Source organism: Culex quinquefasciatus, chromosome 3 (genome assembly GCF_015732765.1).
Source record: "Culex quinquefasciatus strain JHB chromosome 3, VPISU_Cqui_1.0_pri_paternal, whole genome shotgun sequence".
In the NCBI taxonomy this organism is placed as follows: Eukaryota; Metazoa; Arthropoda; class Insecta; order Diptera; family Culicidae; genus Culex; species Culex quinquefasciatus.
Genome location: NC_051863.1, coordinates 167,053,731 through 167,078,013, shown reverse-complemented (window position 1 = coordinate 167,078,013; position 24,283 = coordinate 167,053,731). Strand labels below are relative to the sequence as shown.

Here is a 24,283-nt window from a genome sequence, read left to right as displayed (position 1 = left end):
TTTGTCCCCCACAGGCAGGACTAAGCAACGTGGCTCGTAATGGTCGAACTTTTGATAAATTTTCGGAAACAGATTTGCAGAAGTTTAGAAAAATTACAATAGTTGAAGAAGTACGCTTGGAAACATGTTACGATCACCAAAGTGGGAACAATATGAGCCCAAACCCCCGTCCTTCTTGAGTGGTCACTGTCATATCCGTTCCGAGGCAATTCCTGGGATGCATTCTGAACGCAAATATGGGCTCAATCCAAACTGTAATTGTGGGTGACAAAGCTCTCTCTCTCCTTTCCCTCGCTACGATCGGTAGAAGAACAAGCTAAAATTGGGCAAAAGTTCGGCCACTGGCCAGGGTCCCACACTGCCTGTTTGCCAAACAAGGCAAGAGTGCACTCTCGGCCCAGTAAATGAAACACAGTCGATGGACACTCCTTCATGCGTGCAGAAACTCGGGTCTAGGAAAAGTTGACTTTTTCCAGGAAGATGCAGGGGAGACACTGAGGGAAATTTTGGAATTTTAATTAACTGATGGACTCAGATTTCTAACTCATTAAAAAGACTAATCAACAATTTTAATAAACTATTCAACTAATCAACAAATCAACTCATCAACTAATAAACAATGGAATTTTGGAATCTTTCCCTCCGTGCCTCATCAGAAGGACATCTCCGAGCTCGGCAGGACACCGATGCTTTCCCGGGCCTCGGGTTTGTTCCGGCCCTGCCGTTGAGCCCAGACCAAACTACTGTCCTCCACTGAACCAGTTTTGGTCATGCCATTTTATGCGGGCAGCAGCAGTGTCCAGTTTGTTGCGGTTAACCGAAAAAGCCCAGTCACCACCAATATGTTTGTGAAAATGTGTTTTACGTACTTGCAAATTTCCTGGGAGCCCCCCTGGGTTGCACTTTGGGTGTGCGAGGGGTTGAATGTCAGAGGAGACGGGGGTTTGATTGAAATGTGCAATGCATAAAACTATGCCAGAGTTTGCGAGAGCTCATGTTGGCTTGAGGTTTGTCTGTGCAATTCGGCAGAAAGGAACTTTTTGCTGGAATGTAAATTTAGGTTTTCTATTGAGAATCTGGAAAGAGAAGCTTTGGAATTTGACTCTAGGAAATACAATCCATTGTACAATTATTCTATAAAGCGCAATTTATCTATTTTCACAAATAGTTCTACCCCATCAAGCATCAAAGAAATCCATAAAATTCCGATGAATAAATTTGAGTTCCGATCAGGGGGCAACAATCCATAAAAAAAGATTGTGCCAGCAACATTCAACCGTACATGTGAAAACGTTTTCCCATCAACCAAACAGCGAACGAAACGGAAATTTGCCGCAATTTTTTCCCAAACCCCCCACCCAAAGCATTAATCCATCATAATCGTGTGGCACCCCCGTAAAATGGCGATAGCGATAAAAGAAGATTTACATTTGCGAGGAAACCCGTTTTTCTCTCTCATTTTTGCTGCAGCAACTACCAACTTGTGGTGGTGATCCATCTATTTGGAAAATCAGAGAAAAATGGCTGTTTGGGACTGGCTGGCTGACTCCGGGGTCCTCCACAAACTGCCGGAATAAATTGCTGTGCCATTTTTCTTTCCCCTACCTCGGCACCATGTTTCAAATGGGTGTAATGTGGGGTGAATTGGACAGTTAAATGCTGAAAATTTTCGGATTTGAAAAATAATTAAATTACATAAAAAAAAACCTACTCATTTTACTAAATCAATCATAAATAAGGTTTGATAAAATCTCAAATTTCTGCCAAAAAGATCGAGGGATCACTGTTATTCAAACGAGCAACATTGAGTACGAGCTCGAATTGATTGGGGGAGGAGAGGGACTCCTGTACTGCCCGTTTAATGGTCCAGTTCAGGATATTGCGACCTTGAACTAAGTCAGGAATGTTAAGAGCGAAAGATTCAGGAAAAGATCATTCATCTTAAAAAGGGGTAGTTTATTTTTCATAAATTTAAATTTTCATAGCGAGCAGACGGCCAAAAACCCGTTGAGGGCTATAAAAAATAATAAGTACATCCATAATCGAATGAAGAAGAGCTCAAAAAAGCAAAAGCAAAAGCAAAAGCAAAAGCAAAAGCAAAAGCAAAAGCAAAAGCAAAAGCAAAAGCAAAAGCAAAAGCAAAAGCAAAAGCAAAAGCAAAAGCAAAAGCAAAAGCAAAAGCAAAAGCAAAAGCAAAAGCAAAAGCAAAGCAAAAGCAAAAAAAGCAAAAGCAAAAGCAAAAGCAAAAGCAAAGCAAAAGCAAAAGCAAAAGCAAAAGCAAAAGCAAAAGCAAAAGCAAAAGCAAAGCAAAAGCAAAAGCAAAAGCAAAAGCAAAAGCAAAAGCAAAGCAAAAGCAAAAGCAAAAGCAAAAGCAAAAGCAAAAGCAAAAGCAAAAGCAAAAGCAAAAGCAAAAGCAAAAGCAAAGCAAAAGCAAAAGCAAAAGCAAAGCAAAGCAAAAGCAAAGCAAAAGCAAAAGCAAAAGCAAAAGCAAAAGCAAAAGCAAAAGCAAAAGCAAAAGCAAAAGCAAAAGCAAAAGCAAAAGCAAAAGCAAAAGCAAAAGCAAAAGCAAAAGCAAAAGCAAAAGCAAAAGCAAAAGCAAAAGCTGTTTTTTTGTTTTTTGTTTTTTGTTTTTTGTTTTTTGTTTTTTGTTTTTTGTTTTTTGTTTTTTGTTTTTTGTTTTTTGTTTTTTGTTTTTTGTTTTTTGTTTTTTGTTTTTTGTTTTTTGTTTTTTTGTTTTTTGTTTTTTGTTTTTTGTTTTTTGTTTGAGCTGTGTTCAAAGCTTCTTGAAAGTTCAAAAGAACAAATCTCAAAATCTCAAACCTCAGGATTCAACAGATTTGAACTTTCCTAAAAACCTTCCTAATCTTTACTGCCAGCCACCCCGTCGGCAAACCGCTCAAGTAATGCCAACAATGAGATGATTAGCTTGCCAGTGAGCAAAATTTCTATTAACATTCTAACCTCCCAGCGAGTTCTGGTGCTGCTGTTGCTCCACCAAGAAGAAGAAAAAACTCCCACGCAATGTCGTGAAAACAAGCCAAAAACCAGCCAACGCCCTTGGCCGTCAACCGCTGACACGAGAGTTCTGGTCCAACGTTGTAATGTTGGAAAACAATTTTCAAAATTGAAAAACTTTTGCCTTGGTACAATTGAACTTTTTGCGTTGGTGCGCCAGGATGACGACAGCAGAAGACTTAAGACGACGACTTTGAGAGGCCGACATGGTCGAGGAGTCGGAACAACAACCCGGTTTAGCACCAGCTGTTGCCAAAACCTACCAGTAGTGTCTTCTTGAGAGGGGACGACATTTGTTGGATTTGGGGCTGCCAAGTTTGGATTTCTTGAGGGTGGGTGAGATGGAGATGTTTTGGAGGATGAACCCTTTGATTCTTAATTTATGATTTTATGATTTTATGATTTTATGATTTTATGATTTTATGATTTTATGATTTTATGATTTTATGATTTTATGATTTTATGATTTTATGATTTTATGATTTTATGATTTTATGATTTTATGATTTTATGATTTTATGATTTTATGATTTTATGATTTTATGATTTTATGATTTTATGATTTTATGATTTTATGATTTTATGATTTTATGATTTTATGATTTTATGATTTTATGATTTTATGATTTTATGATTTTATGATTTTATGATTTTATGATTTTATGATTTTATGATTTTATGATTTTATGATTTTATGATTTTATGATTTTATGATTTTATGATTTTATGATTTTATGATTTTATGATTTTATGATTTTATGATTTTATGATTTTATGATTTTATGATTTTATGATTTTATGATTTTATGATTTTATGATTTTATGATTTTATGATTTTATGATTTTATGATTTTATGATTTTATGATTTTATGATTTTATGATTTTATGATTTTATGATTTTATGATTTTATGATTTTATGATTTTATGATTTTATGATTTTATGATTTTATGATTTTATGATTTTATGATTTTATGATTTTATGATTTTATGATTTTATGATTTTATGATTTTATGATTTTATGATTTTATGATTTTATGATTTTATGATTTTATGATTTTATGATTTTATGATTTTATGATTTTATGATTTTATGATTTTATGATTTTATGATTTTATGATTTTATGATTTTATGATTTTATGATTTTATGATTTTATGATTTTATGATTTTATGATTTTATGATTTTATGATTTTATGATTTTATGATTTTATGATTTTATGATTTTATGATTTTATGATTTTATGATTTTATGATTTTATGATTTTATGATTTTATGATTTTATGATTTTATGATTTTATGATTTTATGATTTTATGATTTTATGATTTTATGATTTTATGATTTTATGATTTTATGATTTTATGATTTTATGATTTTATGATTTTATGATTTTATGATTTTATGATTTTATGATTTTATGATTTTATGATTTTATGATTTTATGATTTTATGATTTTATGATTTTATGATTTTATGATTTTATGATTTTATGATTTTATGATTTTATGATTTTATGATTTTATGATTTTATGATTTTATGATTTTATGATTTTATGATTTTATGATTTTATGATTTTATGATTTTATGATTTTATGATTTTATGATTTTATGATTTTATGATTTTATGATTTTATGATTTTATGATTTTATGATTTTATGATTTTATGATTTTATGATTTTATGATTTTATGATTTTATGATTTTATGATTTTATGATTTTATGATTTTATGATTTTATGATTTTATGATTTTATGATTTTATGATTTTATGATTTTATGATTTTATGATTTTATGATTTTATGATTTTATGATTTTATGATTTTATGATTTTATGATTTTATGATTTTATGATTTTATGATTTTATGATTTTATGATTTTATGATTTTATGATTTTATGATTTTATGATTTTATGATTTTATGATTTTATGATTTTATGATTTTATGATTTTATGATTTTATGATTTTATGATTTTATGATTTTATGATTTTATGATTTTATGATTTTATGATTTTATGATTTTATGATTTTATGATTTTATGATTTTATGATTTTATGATTTTATGATTTTATGATTTTATGATTTTATGATTTTATGATTTTATGATTTTATGATTTTATGATTTTATGATTTTATGATTTTATGATTCCACGATTTTTCAAGACAACTTGCTCGAATGGGTCACAGCAAGTGCACTCGTTGTTTTTTGTGCACATTTACAAGAGTGACAGTCACACAATAACATCACAACCCTGTGAACTGAACTGCTCTCAGCATCCTCCAGAAGATGCCAGGAAGCGGCAGCTGGGCTGACAGTTTTGCGGTTTTTACCAAGAATCCTCTTGGATAATACCTCCTTTCCGGGCTACGGAGCTTTGCGTAGCAAACAACCTGCACCTGGTTCACACATTACATGGAGCTTTAGGAGAGGAAGCAAGAAAAGTGTCAGGAAAACTTTTGTTTTCCCTGTCTAGGTCATTGCAGATAGCTTAAGTTTGTGGAAACTATGGAGGGTTTAAAATAGAATGATTAATGATTGCGAAATTTGAGACTGTGCTACGCGTTTGAAAAGGATGGAAATCTTAAACTTGCACAAAATGATAATATCAAAACTCTAACAAAACTTTAACTTTCGCACCAACTGGCAACCCATTTAAGTTGTTTTCATCTTATCATGACTGGGCAATAACCACCCTTCCCGGTTTTGTCACCACCGACGACGGTGGTAAACGGTAAAATTGTGGAGAAAATCGAGGAAAAACTGTAATTAGCTTTTCTTGACTGCACTTATCTACCGCCGGTGTTCTCTCTTCGCCGGAGCTTCTTTTCCGCGTGACAGTTTTGAAATTCATGACCGGGGTTTAACCCTGAAGTGCCATTTTGAATTAATTCAAAATAAATGTAGAATCTTTAAGATATAATCATTAAATGAATTAAAAAAAACGATTTACTGCATCTGAAAAAAATAAATTTAAAACTGAAAAAAGAAAACAAATAAGCATTCAACGCTTATCGTCTGGAACAAGTTGTAACAAATTCAACGAAAAGCACTGTTAGTGCTGCCACCAGAAACATTCCACGTGTCACTGGCAAGTTTGCGGGAAATTGCGAATTTTCACGGCGCGCGCAGTGAAAATTTCAATTTCCCACTCCTTTGCTTTTTTATTGTGGTTCACCCCGACAAGTTGAACAGTTTCGCTGATAACTACTTTACGGTGCTAATTTGTACCAATGGGCCAGGACTAACTCTTTTTTCATCTCTTTTTCTCGCTCTGTCTTTCCAGGTGATGGCCCACAATACCACCGTCCAGCTTGGCGGAGTCGCGTTCCTGGTCTGCAAGGTGGCCGGCGTGGACAGAGTGGGTGCTCATTGGGTTTGTTTGGTGTTTGGACGATTTTTGCATTGTTGTGTTTGTGCACTACCACTTTGTTTTTTTATTTCTATTTAGGAATGAACTCTTCTGTTAATTTTTTTTTAGTTTCCTTTTTCATATTTCAAAGTAATCAATCGACTTGGAGTAATACGAAATTGACTCTAAAAATAGACCAAATCATTGTTTCCCTCCTTTATCCTAAAAATTGTATGGAATTCAATTTTCAGCAAATTTTCATACCTTGCAACTGTTTGGTTTGAGAAAAGTTAAATTTATTTATTCTATCTCATCCTCTCCAGAAGAAAGTGTAATGCAATTAAATTTAAAAATGCAGCTTAAAAGCTTCTTCACTTCGAACATCCTGAAAGAGTTGCAACCATCAGTCACGAGGTTTCATTCTCTTTCGCAAACACTACTCACACAGAAAACAAGAAATCATCCCAGCCCCTTTCCACCACTCTGATGGGAAAAGTTTCCCGGCCTCATCCGCAAACTGTAAATATTGATTTACTGTTCCTTCCACACAGGGAGCTTAAGCGCTGTAGAGAAAGAGGGCAGCAGCAGCAGCGCAAAGTTTCGGTACTGAATAAACCTCCGAAAGTATGTAACAACCGAGCACGGGGCGATACGCCATTAGCTAATACGTTTGCTTCCTATTTTGATCGTTTAAAGGAGGGGGTGCACTGAACGAGAAAAGGGCATTGATTTTATATAAAAGGGGAAAAAATTGGAGAATATTGTGATCAATTATGAAAAATTATCCATCGAATGCCGAATATTTATATTTTTTTATCATTAATCAAATTAATTTGAGCAGTTGTAGTTTCATTCCTTATTACCGACATTTTTTTACAATCACTTTCTCTTAAATCTGCATCTTGAAAGGGGATTTTCTAATCGATGTAATGTCTTCGACAAAGCACGGCCCAATGCATAACTGAAGCACAGAGCTTATGGGATTTTAGCTATATGGGAGACATTGGCTATAATCCTATGAAAAATCTTTCAAACTTCAAAAAATTATAGTGTTTTGGAATCGGGATTATGTCAGTTCTCCATTGCAGTTATAATTACACGAAAACTTTTCATAAAATTTATTTTTCCTGTATTTTAAAATGCAATGTTACTCGAAAAAATACTTAAAATTATTGTTATTGAAAAATGGGTATCAAATGATCAGGTTTTTTTCATAAATTTCGAAAGCACTAATATTTTTTTTTTAAATACTTTAAAACCACGAATTTTCGAAAAGATACTCCAAATTTCAGTTTTCTACAATATAAGAATCAAATAATTGGGATTTTTTCATACATTTTGAAAATAATAACACATTTTTTTAAAAGTACTAAATTTTTTCTCAAAACTACGTATTTTTGTAAAAGACTCAAAATTTCTAGAAAACTAAGCTTTAAAAAAAAAATACTCATCGTTTTTTTTTTTCTTAAATGTTGAAAATTTTTGAAAATACTAAATAAGTTTTCAAATAAATTTCAACCAATACTCGAAATTTCAGTTTTGTTCATTATTAAAATTATTTTTTTCAAAATTTCATAAAAAAATTAACATTCGAAATGTATGAAAAAATCCCGGGGTAATTCTCTACCAACTCACACGAAATCGGGAAAAGTTGCCCCGACCCCTCATCGATTTGCGTGAAACTTTGTCCTAAGGGGTAACTTTTGTCCCTGATCACGAATCCGAGGTCCGTTTTTTGATATCTAGTGACGGAGGGGCGGTACGACCCCTTCCATTTTTGAACATGCGAAAAAAAAAAATGTTTTTCAACAATTTGCAGCCTGAAACGGTGATGAGATAGAAATTTGGTGTCAAAGGGACTTTTATGTAAAATTAGACGCCCGATTTGATGGCGTACTCAGAATTAAAAAAAACGTATTTTTCATCGAAAAAAAACACTAAAAAAGTTTTAAAAATTCTCCCATTTTCCGTTACTCGACTGTAATAAATTTTGGAACATGTTATTTTATGGGAAATTTAATGTACTTTTCGAATCTACATTGACCCAGAAGGGTAATTTTTTCATTTAGAACAAAATTTTTCATTTTAAAATTTCGTGTTTTTTCTAACTTTGCAAGGTTATTTTTTAGAGTGTAACAATGTTCTACAAAGTTGTAGAGCAGACAATTACAAAAATTTTGATTTATAGACATAAGGGGTTTGCTTATAAACATCACGAGTTATCGCGATTTTACGAAAAAAAGTTTTGAAAAAGTTACTTTTTGCGTTTCTCTTTGTTTCGTCGTCCGTGTCTGTCGCGGGTGACCATGAATGGCCATGATCGATGACGACCAACTTTTTCAAAACTTTTTTTTCGTAAAATCGCGATAACTCGTGATGTTTATAAGCAAACCCCTTATGTCTATATATCAAAATTTTTGTAATTGTCTGCTCTAGAACTTTGTAGAACATTGTTACACTCTAAAAAATAACCCTGCAAAGTTAGAAAAAACACGAAATTTTAAAATGAAAAATTTTGTTCTAAATGAAAAAATGACCCTTCTGGGACAATGTAGATTCGAAAAGTACATTAAATTTGCCATAAAATGACGTGTTCCAAATTTTTTTACAGTCGAGTAACGGAAAATGGGAGAATTTTTAAAACTTTTTTAGTGTTTTTTTCGATGAAAAATACGTTTATTCGGAATTCTGAGTACGCCATCAAATCGGGCGTCTAATTTTACACAAAAGTCCCTTTGACACCAAATTTCTATCTCATCACCGTTTCAGGCTGCAAATTGTTGAAAAACACCTCTTTTTTCACATGTTCAAAAATGGAAGGGGTCGTACCGCCCCTCCGTCACGAGATATCAAAAAACGGACATCGGATTTGTGATCAGGGACAAAAGTTACCCATTAGGACAATGTTTCACGCAAATCGAAGAGGGGTCGGGGCAACTGCTGTGTGAGTTGGCGGAGAATTACCCCCCGATCTTTAATACCAATATTAAAAAATACTGAAATTTTGAGTATTTTTTCAAAATCCGTAGATTTGTTAAAATTTTGAGTATTTAAAGAAAATTGTTTAATATTTTTTGAAATGTAAGAAAATATCCCGATCATTTGATACCCGTGAAAAAAAAACTGAAATTTTGAGTATTTTTTAAAAAACTATGTTTTGTGAAAATTTGAATGTTTTCAAAAAAATTATTGTTTTCGAAATTTATGAAAAAATTCCGATAATTTGAAACCCATATTGAAAAAAAAGGATCCAGACATTTTTTTTCGAGGAAAAAATGTATTTTAGAAACTCTGGAAAAATACTTATTTTTGTGAACATTTTCATGTAATCATAGTTGCAATGGAGAGCTGACACTATCCCGAATCTTAAACACTATATTTTTTTAAGGGTTTGGATGATTTTTCATAGGATTATAGCCAAAATACTATGTACGCCTCGATTTGCATCCCCCATATGCGGTGCTGAACCGAGGCATGACTGTATTTCTTTAAATTTTATATTCTATTTTAAATATTTTCGAGACCACAAAAAGAAATAAAAAAAAATGCCATGCAAAATTTAACACGTAGTCTTTAAATGCAAAATGTAATATGCAATCAAAAATAATCAGTAACATTTTTTAATAAATTGCACCGCTTTCAAGTTAAAAGCATTTTTGGGACCCATTTTAAACAGTTAAAAAAAAGTTTTGAAAGGGTCGTCTTATATCAATAATGCAACTAATAAGTGTTAAATTACTTATTTTTGACATTTAAGTTATTGAGCTTGATTTTGAATTTGAGCATTTTGTTTTTTTAATATAACTGAAAATTTTACTATTTTTGAGATATCACGAGATGAAAAATGAAAGCTTATTAGATGACATTAACAACTAAATACCCACTTTTAACAAAAAAAAAAATAACTCAAAGAGGCTGCATCTCAGCAACCAGCTGTCCGGTCGATAAAGTAAAAAACAAATTGAAAAAGCTGACTTTTCAAAAATAGTTTTAACAACATTGGAAAAAAACTAATTCAGGTCCGGAAATTCAGATTTAGTTGTGGAAAAAGGTGAACAGTTGATAACTTAGTAATCGTTTAGAATTGTATAGAATTAACAACTTTATCCAGCATATAACAGCATTCAACATTCTAAGTGTCAATATGTGCTATAATCTCGAACACTTAGGTACCCAGTGTGGCGAAGTCCTTATCCAACAGCGATAATGTCTACTTCGTTTTTCATATATCAGCATTCATTTGGCTTATAAAGGAAAATTGTTAAAAATTCAGTTTACAGATCCGCATAATCCCCAGCGAGCAATTATTTTGAAAGCAATTTTAAATATTTTAGAAAAGACTGACAAAGAAAATCATTTCTAATATTTAAAAAAAACACCGGCATCTATTTAGCAGATTTTTTTTATTGATTTCAGATAAAAGTTAAAGGTGCTGTCCTATAGATAATTTATGAAACATGTTATATATAAAACATGAATGTCTAAACCAATCCTCAGTTTAACATTGACTGATATCTTTTTTTTGGATAAAATTATTGTTTTAGACATTATTTTTTTTATTTTTTAAAGGTTTTTTTTTCAGATGTATAAAAAATTTAAAACAAAATTATTTATAATGGAATTATTTTATTTGAATCACATTGGATTCAAAATTGCGGTGAATTCAAAATACATAGAACAACAAAAAAAGATTTCTTTTAACTGTTATCCTTGTTTAGATTTAAGTGTACATTATTACCAATTAAAAGTTTTGAGCTTAGGTACAGTTGTATTTAAATATATACATGACTCTTTTGAATGAACAACAAAAAAAGATTTCTTTTAACTGTTATCCTTGTTTAGATTTAAGTGTCCATTATCACCAATTAAAAGTTTTGAGCTTAGGTACAGTTGTATTTAAATAAATACATGACTCTTTTGAATGAACAGCCTAAACATTTAATGAAACTTTGTGTTCAATAAAAAAAAATATTTTTTTTATAAATATCCACAAACGACGTAATTTTCAAAACAAACATATTATGATTTTGGTCCGTTAGTGGTCATAATATTTTTTTGTTATTTCATTTTTTTAAATATAGTTTTATTATGTTTATTGTTGATTGAAAATGCATCATTTGACAGGAATGGAATAAATTTTGATCTTCTTTGAACAGTTATTTTGTATGTTTGTTCGATTAAAATTGATAATATAAAACATGAATAATATGTATACATAATATTTATAAGTTTTAAAAAATTTTGATGCTACAAAAAATAGATATAAAATATTTTTTTCAATTGCAAAACAGTTTTCAACTGTTTAAAAAATCACAGATGGGTAATTCTCCGCCAACTCACACAGCAGTTGCGCCGACCCCTATTCAATTTGCGTGGAACTTTGTTTCGTAAAATCGCAACAACTCGTGATGTTTATGAGCAAACCCCTTATGTGTACATATTTATTTTTTTTGTAATTGTCTGCTTTACAACTTTGTAGAACATTGTTACACTCTAAAAAATAACCCTGCAAAGCTAGAAAAAACGCGAAATTTTAAAATGAAAAATTTTGTTCTAAATGAAAAAATGACCCTTCTGAATCAATGTAGATTCGAAAAGTACATTGAATGATGAGATAGAAATTTGGAGTCAAAGGGACTTTTATGACGCCCGATTTGATGGCGTACTCAGAATTCCGTATAAACGTATTTTTCATCGAAAAAAACATTTAATTTTTTTTTTTAAATTCTCCCATTTTCCGTTACTCGACTGTAAACAATTTTGGAACATGTCATTTTAAGGGAAATTTAATGTACTTTTCGAATCTACATTGTACCAGAAGGGTCATTTTTTCATTTAGAACAAAAATTTTCATTTTAAAATTTCGTGTTTTTTCTAACTTTGCAGGGTTATTTTTTAGAGTGTAACAATGTTCTACAAAGTTGTAGAGCAGACAATTACAAAAATTTTGATTTATAGACATAAGGGGTTTGCTTATAAACATCACGAGTTATCGCGATTTTACGAATTTTTTTTTGAAAAAGTTGGTCGTTATCGATCATGGCCATTCATGGTCACCCGCGACAGACACGGACGACGAAACAAAGAGAAACGCAAAAAGTAACTTTTTCAAAACTTTTTTTCGTAAAATCGCGATAACTCGTGATGTTTATAAGCAAACCCCTTATGTCTACATATCAAAATTTTTGTAATTGTCTGCTCTACAACTTTGTACAACATTGTTACACTCTAAAAAATAACCCTGCAAAGTTAGAAAAACACGAAATTTTAAAATGAAAAATTTTGTTCTAAATGAAAAAATGACCCTTCTGGGACAATGTAGATTCGAAAAGTACATTAAATTTCCCATAAAATGACATGTTCCAAAATTTTTTACAGTCGAGTAACTGAAAATGGGAGAATTTTTAAAAAAATTTAAATGTTTTTTTCGATGAAAAATACGTTTATTCGGAATTCTGAGTACGCCATCAAATCGGGCGTCTAATTTTACATAAAAGTCCCTTTGACACCAAATTTCTATCTCATCACCGTTTCAGGCTGCAAATTGTTGAAAAACACCTCTTTTTTCGCATGTTCAAAAATGGAAGGGGTCGTACCGCCCCTCCGTCACGAGATATCAAAAAACGGACCTCGGATTCGAGATCAGGGACAAAAGTTACCCCTTAGGACAAAGTTTCACGCAAATCGAAGAGGGGTCGGGGCAACTGCTGTGTGAGTTGGCGGAGAATTACTCAAAACCAAAATATACAGAGTGGCATAAATACGACGAGTGCTGAAAAAAATGGTTTTGATCCGAGTTCCATACAAGGTTTTATGAAATTAAACTTTGTGTTGACGTCCAAGAATATGACTCAGTATTCTGTGGATTCTTAACTAGTTTGTTATGAAGAAGAATGAGTCAGTCTGAAACTGATTCTGACTTTCTATGAACATTCCGGAAAAAAAAATTCAAAGCACTTTATGAAGCTGCCTATAAGAAATTTCAAGATGGGCAAGCCAAGAATGGGTTCAAACAGACGAAAAAAGTTTTTTGGCTGGATGGCTATTGCCCGAAAATGACAAGAATTCTTACGTAGAAACAGATATTCCAGTTCTTGCAGGAAGCCAGTAACTCCAGACATTTTGTTACAACGTTAATTTGATGAGAGTAAGAAAACAACCAGTGAAAATTCCAGGAAAAACTCTAAAACCACATGAATTAAAAAATAACACTTCTCAGCACTCAAAACAATGTAAATGTAGGACATTTAATCTCACCCGAAAAAATCTTTTTTTTTTTTTGAAATTCAAACCAATCCAAATGAAACCAATTTAATTTCCACTCAAAACCAATTTCAGTGCATCGATCGTGTTTTTTGGCAAATCGTTCCCAATGCCAAATTTCCCCCGAAAATCCAGACACGTCGTAATGGTGAAACTAGAACATGTACCGAACAAACCAACAGTAGTTTGAAAAGTTTTCTCCTCACCCAAATCCCCCTTCTTACAAAACTGTCAGACAATTCGTGGTGGTTGCCACCAGTGACAATTTACACTTCGGTAGCACCCCTTGCGCCTCCCCCTGCTCCTTCCTGGAATGAAATGGGAAGGCGCTGATACTTCTAGTTTTAAGTGATACAATAATTTCTACCACAATTTTCGACGAAGTGAAGCATGACAACTCCCTGCGATAGTGTGAGAGGGGAGGAGGTTGGTTAAATTTCCGTGACACTTTGCAGACACCTCCCCCCTCCCCACTTCTTAACATGACATTCATGGTAATCTGCTCTCTGTTGCTTTGGCGGTAAGTAAAAGTTCGGTGCCAATTGAAATGTGTCTGCTCCGACAGCTCTCGGGGGAAAAAGTTTTCCGAGTGACGGAATCTGCAATTGTAATTGATTCTCGAGATGCTCGTACGAGAGCAATGTAATTAGGAACTTGAGCGATACAAACTCGTAGCGTTTTGGGGTGGTTTTCTGACGAGTTGGAACACTTTGTAACTTGATGTTTAGAGTGAGGAATAGTTAACTGCAAATATTCCAAGCAAAATATTCATACAAATCATAAAACTTCGTTTTACACCTACCTGAAATGGCATATAAATCTTACTTTCATGCATAGCTACAGTTGTATCACGAAAACAAAGCAAAAACTTGTCTAAACTTGTCCTCACCTGCTGAAAAGCCATTTGCATTCTTGCTGAAAATAATTTATTGACTCCGGGTACCAACCCCGGTGAAATGTTCTCCTTTACCAACCATATAGCATGTTATTTATGGGTTTTCAGATTTTGTTTTCCGTTGAAAAGTGTCCTTTTTCATTTTGGTAGCGAAAATTTTGTAATAAATTATAACCGAATAAAGCAGTTCTTTGGAGAATTGAATCCAAAAATTAGCATTAATGGTTTTTCAGATTAATTACATTTCTATAAAATAACAACTTACTTATATGTTAGGTTATGTTCAATAGGTGAACAAAAATGTTGTTAAATTATCATCTTTTTATCATTTTTTAATAGAATGTTAAGGGTGATACTAGAATATCATTTTTTTTATTAACGGGATTTTTTTAAATATCATTTTATTAGCGACCATCCATAAACTACGTGGACACTTTTTTGAAAATTTCTACCTTCCCCTTTTTTGTGAACAATTTCTCATACAAAAAAATCTGTTTTGTTCGGAGCGAGGACAACCGCCCACCCCAGCCCTCCCTGAATTGCCCACGTGGTTTATGGATGGCCCCATTAGACGGTGGCTGACAAATACGGCTTTAAAAATATGAATATTAAGAAAAATATTATCTAAAGTGTCTAAAACTTTTGAACATATTCCCGAAAATTTGGTTCTGATTAATATTTTGCTACAAAATTGTATAGAACCACGCCTTTAATGGTTAAAATAAGTCTGAAGATCAATTGAAAGCTTGACTGCATGTAAAAAATCATACAAGAACAAGAAAATGTAGATTATTTTTTTTCTTATTTCATGAATCGTACGATAAATAAAAAAAAGTATACAGGTATTTTATTAATGAGAAGCAGTAAAACTTATTTAAACTTGTCTCCGTGATCAGATTGAGAGAGTGTGATTTGGCACATAAGGTTAAAATGAAAAAGAAAAATAAAATGCAGTGATTATGTTTTTCATGACAAATTACTTTTCTTAAACAGATCATGATGGTTTCAGCTCATTAACAAAAGGGCAAAGCTTTTGTTAATATTTTTTTTTTGCCTAATCTAACTTCTTCTGTTTGTTTTACTTCAAACAACTCAATGTTTTCAATGTCAAGATTTAAAAATATTTTCTGTATTTTTGGCACCTCTCAAAAAATACAAAGTAGGTTGGTAGTAGGTGTTTTTATTTATGTCACATGATTTCCAGGTTTATAATTTACTTCGGTTGAATGCTTTTCCAAAGCAAATAAACATGATTTAAATTCAACGATTAATTAACATCATTTTACAATCCATTTTTTCCTATTCAACCCTCTAACACCCATTTTTGCACCTACTACCTACCTTTAACTACCTCCATAATTCTTTCACTTCAAATGGTTTCTTCAAAACTAAGTATTAAACGAATTGAAGTAATTCTTCATGCATAAACCTATTTGAATATTTAACGATAACAATTTGATATTCATCTCATTTGATCACGGCGAAAAAAATCTCAACTTTACTTTGGCGTTAAGGGGTTATTATACTTTTAAATTAATAAACATCAATTATAAGTTAAAAAGCTTACCACAATCGAATAGTTCATTCGATCAATTTCAGTTACTTCAGGAATAAATCTTGATATCAACATTTCTGATCATCTGATTAATTCTGTATGAACTAAACATTAAATTTATTTGAAAAAAAATCATGTTGATTTTCTTCACTTATTTTTTAGGGATTTTTTTAAAAATTGTTCCAAAAGTTAAGAAAATGTATAGTATACTTCCGCTTGAATTTCTGGAATTCCCGGGAAATTTACAAATTTCCCGGGAAACAGGGAATATTTTTTTTCGGGAATTCACCCGTAAATCAACTTGGTGTTTTGAGAAAAATGCTCAGAAAGTTTGACAGCCCGCTTTGTGCACGGCAAAATTTTGAGCCTCAAATCGTCTCTAACTCAGTTTAATCATTTGATATCTTCATGGAACCTGCAGAAGTGATTGAAAATCATCTTTTTAGTGGATTTAATAAATTTTCTGTAACATTAAATTTTGTGATTTTCTACATGTATGGCACCCCTTAACTATATAAAAATAATAGAAATGTTTCATCAAAGGATTCATCAGGGCAATCGCATTTTTAACTACTTAAAAGTGATGTAATCCAGAGTGTCTATTTACCCATTACTAGGTGACAATTTCCCAGCTGTAAACACCGCCTTTCAGTGCCGCCATTTCAACACACATGAATTAAAGTATCAGTGTTTAGAATGTTCCGTTCTAGCACGTGGGTGAAGAGCAAACTCCTCCCCAACAATCCTCACGCCAGCCCAGCCAGGGAGGGGGGGAGATGTCATTCCGTGTGTTTTAATGCTAATTTTCCGAGGTTGACATTAGTCATGCTTTCATGATTGTTTCATTGAGGGGTAGCAGCGTTTTTTTTTCAACTTTGTTTTTTTCTATGCTGTTCACAAGGCATGAAAGTGGTGCTTTGTGTTTCAACCGTGTGAATTGCTGAAAGGACAACCGAGCCCCTTCTGATTGTCACTTTAAGCTGGACAGGTGCTTAGTTAAGGGGGGGGGGGGACTAGCCTCGTGCAGACAAATTGTCTAAGTGAGTGCTAACGACCCGTTTGAACAAAAAAAAAAAGCAATCAGCAGCACTTATTGAGTGATTTTCCCACCAATTGTACTCAAAAACGAATCGTTCAAATTTAAATTCAACTTGGTTAGCATTCGAAAGGGTCCTTAATTTGACGAAGGTACGACACTGACGATGTGTTTTTACACTGAATCCAATCAATTTGTCCCAAAGTTTGTCCCCTAGAAGTGGTCCCTCCACAGTTTGAATTGGTTCCGAGTGTGGAATGGGTAATTTATTCCCTTTCCAGTTCGACGGCACTGTTAAGCCGTTTCCGAGTGAGTTGCGCTCAATCTGGTAAATGCTTCATTTGCTTTCGATAAAGCACATGTCGGACCCTGCCACCCCCGGCAGTCAGTGTCCGCTTGACAAGGGATGAAAAGAAGGATTGACACATTGCTGGTAGGGAAATGAACACTGGGGGCGCTGAACTGAATTTGTTGCATTTCGAAAGGTAGAAATTGAATACAATGTTGTCAATCTGTCAGGATGCAAAAAAAAAATCGACGAGAAATGCTAAATTTCACACATTTGAGTGCATTCAAGGGTAATCATAGTCGCATTTTTATACATTCTTTATTAATAGCCTTCTCAGAATAATCTCAATGCCCACACAACTTGAATTCCCATCCTCCGTCACGTCATATTAGAAGCCGTTCAGGCAGGTATTTCTGGATCCAACTCTCATTCCACCTGTCGTCACACAATTGCCTTTGAGCGATTGAGTGGATAGCATAAAAAGGATGGTGAAAGTAGACGCATGAATTGGTCCAGTGTTGGATATTTGCTAGTCCATGAGAAATTCTTAACGTAAAGTTGAATTCGACTTCAACTTTTCCATCAAAAGTTAATTTAGCTTATTTTTTTTATTCATTTACTAATTTCTTGTATGCATTTATTATGCTTGGTTTCAGTTTTTATTTAAGTTTCACACATACAACCTCCAATCATCATATTTTGCCTTTTTGGTGTTTTGCATAATTTTCCAGCCATTTTTTCGATTTGTTGAAGTTTTCACAAAACAGGGGATATCATCATATCTGGAACAAAATAAAAATTATTGCATACAGTCTAAACTCGATTATCCGGAGGTTATAATTTTGGAATAACATTTTATGCTATTTATAACAAGATTTGTTATTCGTCGTTATATTTTTTTTGTTATTGGATTGTTATTGTAATAACTGACTTATAACATATCAAGTTATTCCTCGAACAAATCTCTGCTATTATTTTTTTTTTGTTATTCTAACAATTAATCCAATCATCCCAATAACAGTTGGAGGTATTCTACCATAACAAAAAATGTTATTCCCAAGTTGTTTTGGCTTTCAACCAATATTAGACCAATAACAAATTTTGTTATGATAACGTAAACTGTTATTATACGCTTATGCGAAAATGGATTTTACAAGAATATTCCAACTTTTTCAGATATTTTAACAGTATTTGTTATTGAAATGGTATAAATTTAGTTCTTACCGTCTGCCCGGGATGTAAAACTTTCTCTTCGGATAATCAAAACTTCGAATAATAATCGAATTAGAAAAATATTTTTTTCGATGTTTTATTTTTGATTGCCGAGCTAAAGTTATTTAGAATTTTCCAATCCAAAATGGCGGCCCAAATGGTGGTGATGAAATATTGAAAAAAGCATTTGAATAGGCATTATAAGTTGACTTAAAAAAACAAAAAAAAAACGAAAACATATTTGTTGTTCATTATTCGATAATCTGAAGTCCCATATAAACCTTCGGCTTATCAAACTTCAGATAATCGAAATTTCGAATAATTGGGGCTTCGGACAATCAAGTCTGGACTATACTTATTTAATATTATTCCCTCAAAAGTAAAATATACTGCTAAATATAAGTAAAAAGTTTGATGACCGATTACTGATTATACATCGGCCCTAATTTTGCCATCTATTATATTTTTGAAACTATTCATTTTAATGAAGCGTTGTTCTCGACTGTATTACACGATTAGGTTGTTTTTCGGCTCAGCAGTCAGAGACAAAATTCAAAAACTTGTAGTTTTTTCTTTATTCCGACGTTTCGACGCGATATGCGGTCTTCTTCAGGGGATTAGAAAATACAGTTTTCATGTCCGGGGGCTTTTCAGCTAAAGCTGCATTTGTCAGGGAAGGTAGCATCAAAAGGTGTGTTCTGGAGCGCCAAAACAGCTAGATCTTCGATCAACAACGAACACGGAGCAATACCAACTCAATATCAACTCATTTTATTTTCTTGTTTTAATGTGAAACATGTGTGACAATTGCTTTACCTGTTGAACAAATATTTTCAGATTTTTTAAATCACGACCTACATTTCAAAATGGATTGAATTTTTTTCCATTTGAAATGTATCTTAGTCGTGATTTTAAATTCAGAAAAAAAAATTTTCCAAAGATTCAACCAATGTTACATTAGTTTAACTTTTTAACATTGAAATAAGGATCAATAGTTTACAAAATAGATATCGAGCAATTCCATGTCAAATAGGGAATCGGTTGTACCCGACCCTCTCCGATTTCAATGAAACTTTGTAGACATGTTATCCTAGGCATATATAAGCCATTCTTGTGTATATGGAGTCAGTTACACTCGATAATGACATTTGAGAAGGGCGTAAGTGTTTTAAATATTTTTGTATTTCGTAATCTAAATATTGCTGTATCTCGAAGCCGTTGCATCGTATCAAAAAGTGGTCAAAGACAAACTTGTAGGAAATTTGACGGGCTTTCCGAAAAAAATACACTGAAAGAAAAAAATACTCCTTTTTTATGAGATTTTTTGATTTTTAAGTTTAAAAGTGAAATTTGAAGGTGAGCCCACGATTTTTTTTCGTTCAAATTTTTTGTGAAAATAGCCTAAGATGTTACAAAAAGACTCACGAATAATTCAGGATGGAGCAACTCACATAAAAAAATACAAAAATCATTTACTGAAACTGGTTTTTTGAAAAGTGCTCTAAAAATCAAAATTTTATAAAACCGAATACGGGAATCGATTCTCCAGACAATTTTACATAAAAATGTCCATATTGACCATTGTCCTAAATCCAATCCTTGTGAAGTTACAGCGGTTTTAAAAATAAAAATGTCGAAAAAATAGGTTTTTTGATGGTTTTTGGCAATTTCTATGTGACCGACTTGATTTTTCAGTCTCGAAAATATTTTTACCGGAAAGCTCGTCCAATTTCCCATAAGTTTGTCTTTGACCACAATTCAATTGGATGTATGGGCTTACAGATATAAGCTAATTTACTATCCAGGTAACCATACTACACTGAAAAAATATTATGTTTTCAGTTATGAGCAATGTAATTAGCTTATATCTGTAAGCCCATACATTCAATTGAAATGTGGTCAAAGACAAACTTATGGGAAATTGGACGAGCTTTCCGGTAAAAATATTTTCGAGACTGAATAATCAAGTCGGTCATATAGAAATTGCCAAAAACCATCAAAAAACCTATTTTTTCAACATCTTTATTTTTAAACCCGCTGTAACTTCACAAGGATTGGACTTAGGACAATGCCCAAGCAGCATCGCGCAACATGTTGAAAACGTCTAAGTCCAGTTAAGTTACAACAAGGGAGCAACAATGTTGCAATTTGCGAAAATGTTACATCGATACATAGTTCTTTATGAAATAGTTACCATTGTATGCTGTGGCAACAATTTGATTTTGTGTATTGATGCAACGTTTCGGTGACATTATTGTACCAATTTTGAAACAAAAAAAAACTTACTTCATGATGAGCGGCAAATGTTGCGAATTAGTTGCAGCAATGTTGCCTTGATAAAGCTAATTGTAACATATCTTTAGCGGATTTTTTTTTGGCAATTCGTCTTTTTGTTGCAAGCCTCAAAACATGTAAATAAATTAGGCAATGTGCAAGCGCTTAAATAAATTGAATAAGTTACGATAAATGCTGTCCAAACGGACTTACAGTCAGAAGTATTGGGGCATGAAGAAGAACTTCCAACTAGATTTTTCTACACTGTTATCGACTTAAAACGATAATTAGATACATCAGCAAATAACGAGTTCACTATTCACGAAATGATTCTGCTGATTGTGACGAGGAGGATTTCCCGGATTATTCAAATCTAGTCTGTGTGATCTTCAGGACGACCTCCGAAACACACACACGATAAGCGTACTTGGGTGTTCCGAGCCGCCTACCCGGAGTCACTGAGTTTCCCGCCGGTGGGCAGCCTTGCCCATCGGATTTCTCGGCGAGACTCTTTCACTGTTCCGGCCGTGGCCCCAGTACGTGACCCACCTCCCAAGTCATCATCCTCCGTGAGGTAAGGGGCAGCCGAAACCAGCCTAGGGCTGACGGTACCCACTCCGCGGCGATCGCACCCCTTGCTTTTTCCGCAAAGGGGAGGAGAACCACCCACCAAGAAACATGCGCCATCCAGAAGTTTCATTCGGTCGACGTTAAATTTTATTCTTAAAACACAGCTGCATCAATTACGATCTAACCGCTGAACTAAAACGACAACTTTCATTTCGTTTGACAGTTCTTCAGACAAATTAATGTTTGCAAAATTTATGTAACCATTATGTTACCACAACGTTACACAAATTGGGGTGTTGGATATTTAACTTTAACATTGTTGCTACATATCTGAAACGTTGTTGCAACAGAAGTGAAGGTTGGCAATTTGCTCAAAGAGAAGAAAGCAGGGACGTACTAAGGGTGAATGATTTAGATATCTTATCACATTTATTCAATTTAATAGTTTTTGTGTTTAATTCTGAATAAGGTTTCACGGTGGAAACGGAAGAGAATACGAAATTATTTCACTTCTGATAGCTTCACAAATCAGGTTAAATGCAACATAAGTTGAATTTTAAGTTGTTTTGATGCTTATTTGTTAAAAATAGTGTCTTATTTCAACATATTAACACTATTCTCAAAAATGTTTGTTTTGGTAAGTGACTATTTTATAAAAGTAGTCTAACTTCATGGAAACTATGTTAGAAATGTCCCTTAAGGCATTTCAACATTGTATAAGACGAAATAGCTTGTTTTAAGGTGGCCCATTCTGCCCCGCAAGGTGGTCCGTTCTTTCCCGCACCTTGGAAAAGTACTCGAAAACACATTCATTTAAATTTCATCAACCAAGCGTACAACATTGAAGGGAACATTCCAAAGCATAAGCCTACTACACACAAATAAATGAATTCATTTGTATATTTTGCTATGACTGTTGGCGCATTTTACTTAGGCGGGCCATTCGGTCCCTCCTGGCCCTAAGTATTTATTTGGGTATTTAAAAAAGTGTGTCTTCCTAGTATGCATAAAAACAAAAAAAAAATAGCCGCTGATTTTATTGAAGGTTCCTGAATACACCCCTGTGTGAACGAAGCGCCATGATGGTAGATAGGAAAAAAAAATAATAATCAATTTTCAGCTATTTAAACACATTTTTAATAATGTTTTGATAAAGAATTGACAATCTGCATAACTTCCATTGAAACGCAGATGATTTTCAGATTTATCAGCCAACTTTTGTAAATTTTGATACTAAATTGGCTCCAGAAAAGATAGCAAATTTTATAAAGATTGAAGGCGCATGAAAAAATCACGAGTAGAATGCAATTTTACTCGGTAAACTTGAAATTGCCAAAGAAATACAACTTTTATACATAGAAGAAAAACAATTTTGTTTGTTGTCGACGAAAAATGCGACTGGTTTATTTTTCCAGACTTATCCATTTTTGTTTTGTAGCGAAACCAAAGCGGAAACATATTTATTGAGAAATTAATTAGAAGTTTGTTGCGCTTGAAATCATGTCGGGTGCACATTTGATTTCAAGCAACCAAAAATTTCACCATAATGGTAACAAAATTGCAACATATTTGTTACATTGTTGCAACAGCATCAATTTCTCCTACAAATATTAGCATCGCATAGGAAACATTGCCGCAACACGTTCACAACTATCTGGCTATTGTTGCCAATCGCGTTGTTGTCGTGCGCTTTTTTTGTCACCAGGAGTGTTGCGTACATGTTGCCTGAGCAATATTAGATTGTTTTGAATTAGTTGCAAATAAGGCTTGGCGACAATAAATGCTGCTTGGGTGGTCAATATGGACACTTTTATGTAAAATTGTCTGGAGAATCGATTCCCGTATTCGGTTTTTGAAAATTTTGACGTTAAGAGCACTTAAAAAAAACAGTTTCAGTAAATGATTTATGTATTTTTTTAGGTGAGTTGCTCCATTCTGCATTTTTCGTGAGTCTTTTTGTAACATCTTAGGCTATTTTCACAATAAATTTGAACGAAAAAATTTGGTGGGCTCACCTTCAAATTTGACTTTTAAACTTAAAAATCAAAAAATCTCATAAAAGTAGAGCGTTTTTTTTTCTTTCAGTGTTTTTTTTCGGAAAGCCCGTCAAATTTCCTACAAGTTTGTCTTTGACCACTTTTTGATACGATGCAACGGCTTCGCGATACAGCAATATTTAGATTACGAAATACAAAAATATTTAAAACACTTACGCCCTTCTCAAATGTTATTATCGAGCGTAACTGACTCCATATACACAAAAATGGCTTATAGATGCCTAGAATAACATGTCTACAAAGTTTCATTGAAAACGGAGAGGGTCGAGAAAAAAGCACCTAAAAAAATCCTGTTTTGGGCTGGAATTGCTCTATCATCGATTACTTTGCGTAATTTTTATCTTTACAAGGCCATATCCAAGCATCAAAAGGACGGATCAGCTATAACTAGGCTTAGTGATTTTTCACACGTGAAAAAAAATAGTGGAGCTTTGAAAATGCTAAAATGACCTATAAAATCTCATGTTAATCAACCGGATAAATTTAGCAGCTTAGCTAAGTGATTAGTTAAGCTGGTAAATTCCAGTTTATTCGGGGATCATTATTATTAAATATGGAAGACTGAGAAAAAAACAAAAATATTTCAGAAAATTGCTGATTACTAAGATTTGAAAATCATTTAATCTAATCTAATCTAATCTAATCTAACCCTATCGCAGCCAGTCTTTCGAGGGCATCCTGGAGAATGCCTTAGGTTGATTGACGCCTAGCATCTTCTTGTCATTATCAACATTTGCAGTGCGCCATTGCATTAGAATG

General features: G+C 33.0%; 1 protein-coding gene across 2 annotated transcripts in view; it reads left to right on the top strand.

Annotated features, from left to right (window-relative positions):
• LOC6047478 (zwei Ig domain protein zig-8) overlaps positions 1 to 24,283 on the top strand; it is a 560,935-nt gene that overhangs the window by 309,003 nt on the left and 227,649 nt on the right. The window contains exon 4 of one of the 2 annotated variants that reach the window (XM_038265147.1): positions 6,308 to 6,382. In XM_038265147.1, coding sequence (XP_038121075.1) covers positions 6,308 to 6,382 — 75 coding nt within the window. Of the gene's footprint in view, positions 1 to 6,307; positions 6,398 to 24,283 lie in introns of both variants that reach the window. The other variant, XM_038265146.1, reaches the window with a different exon arrangement.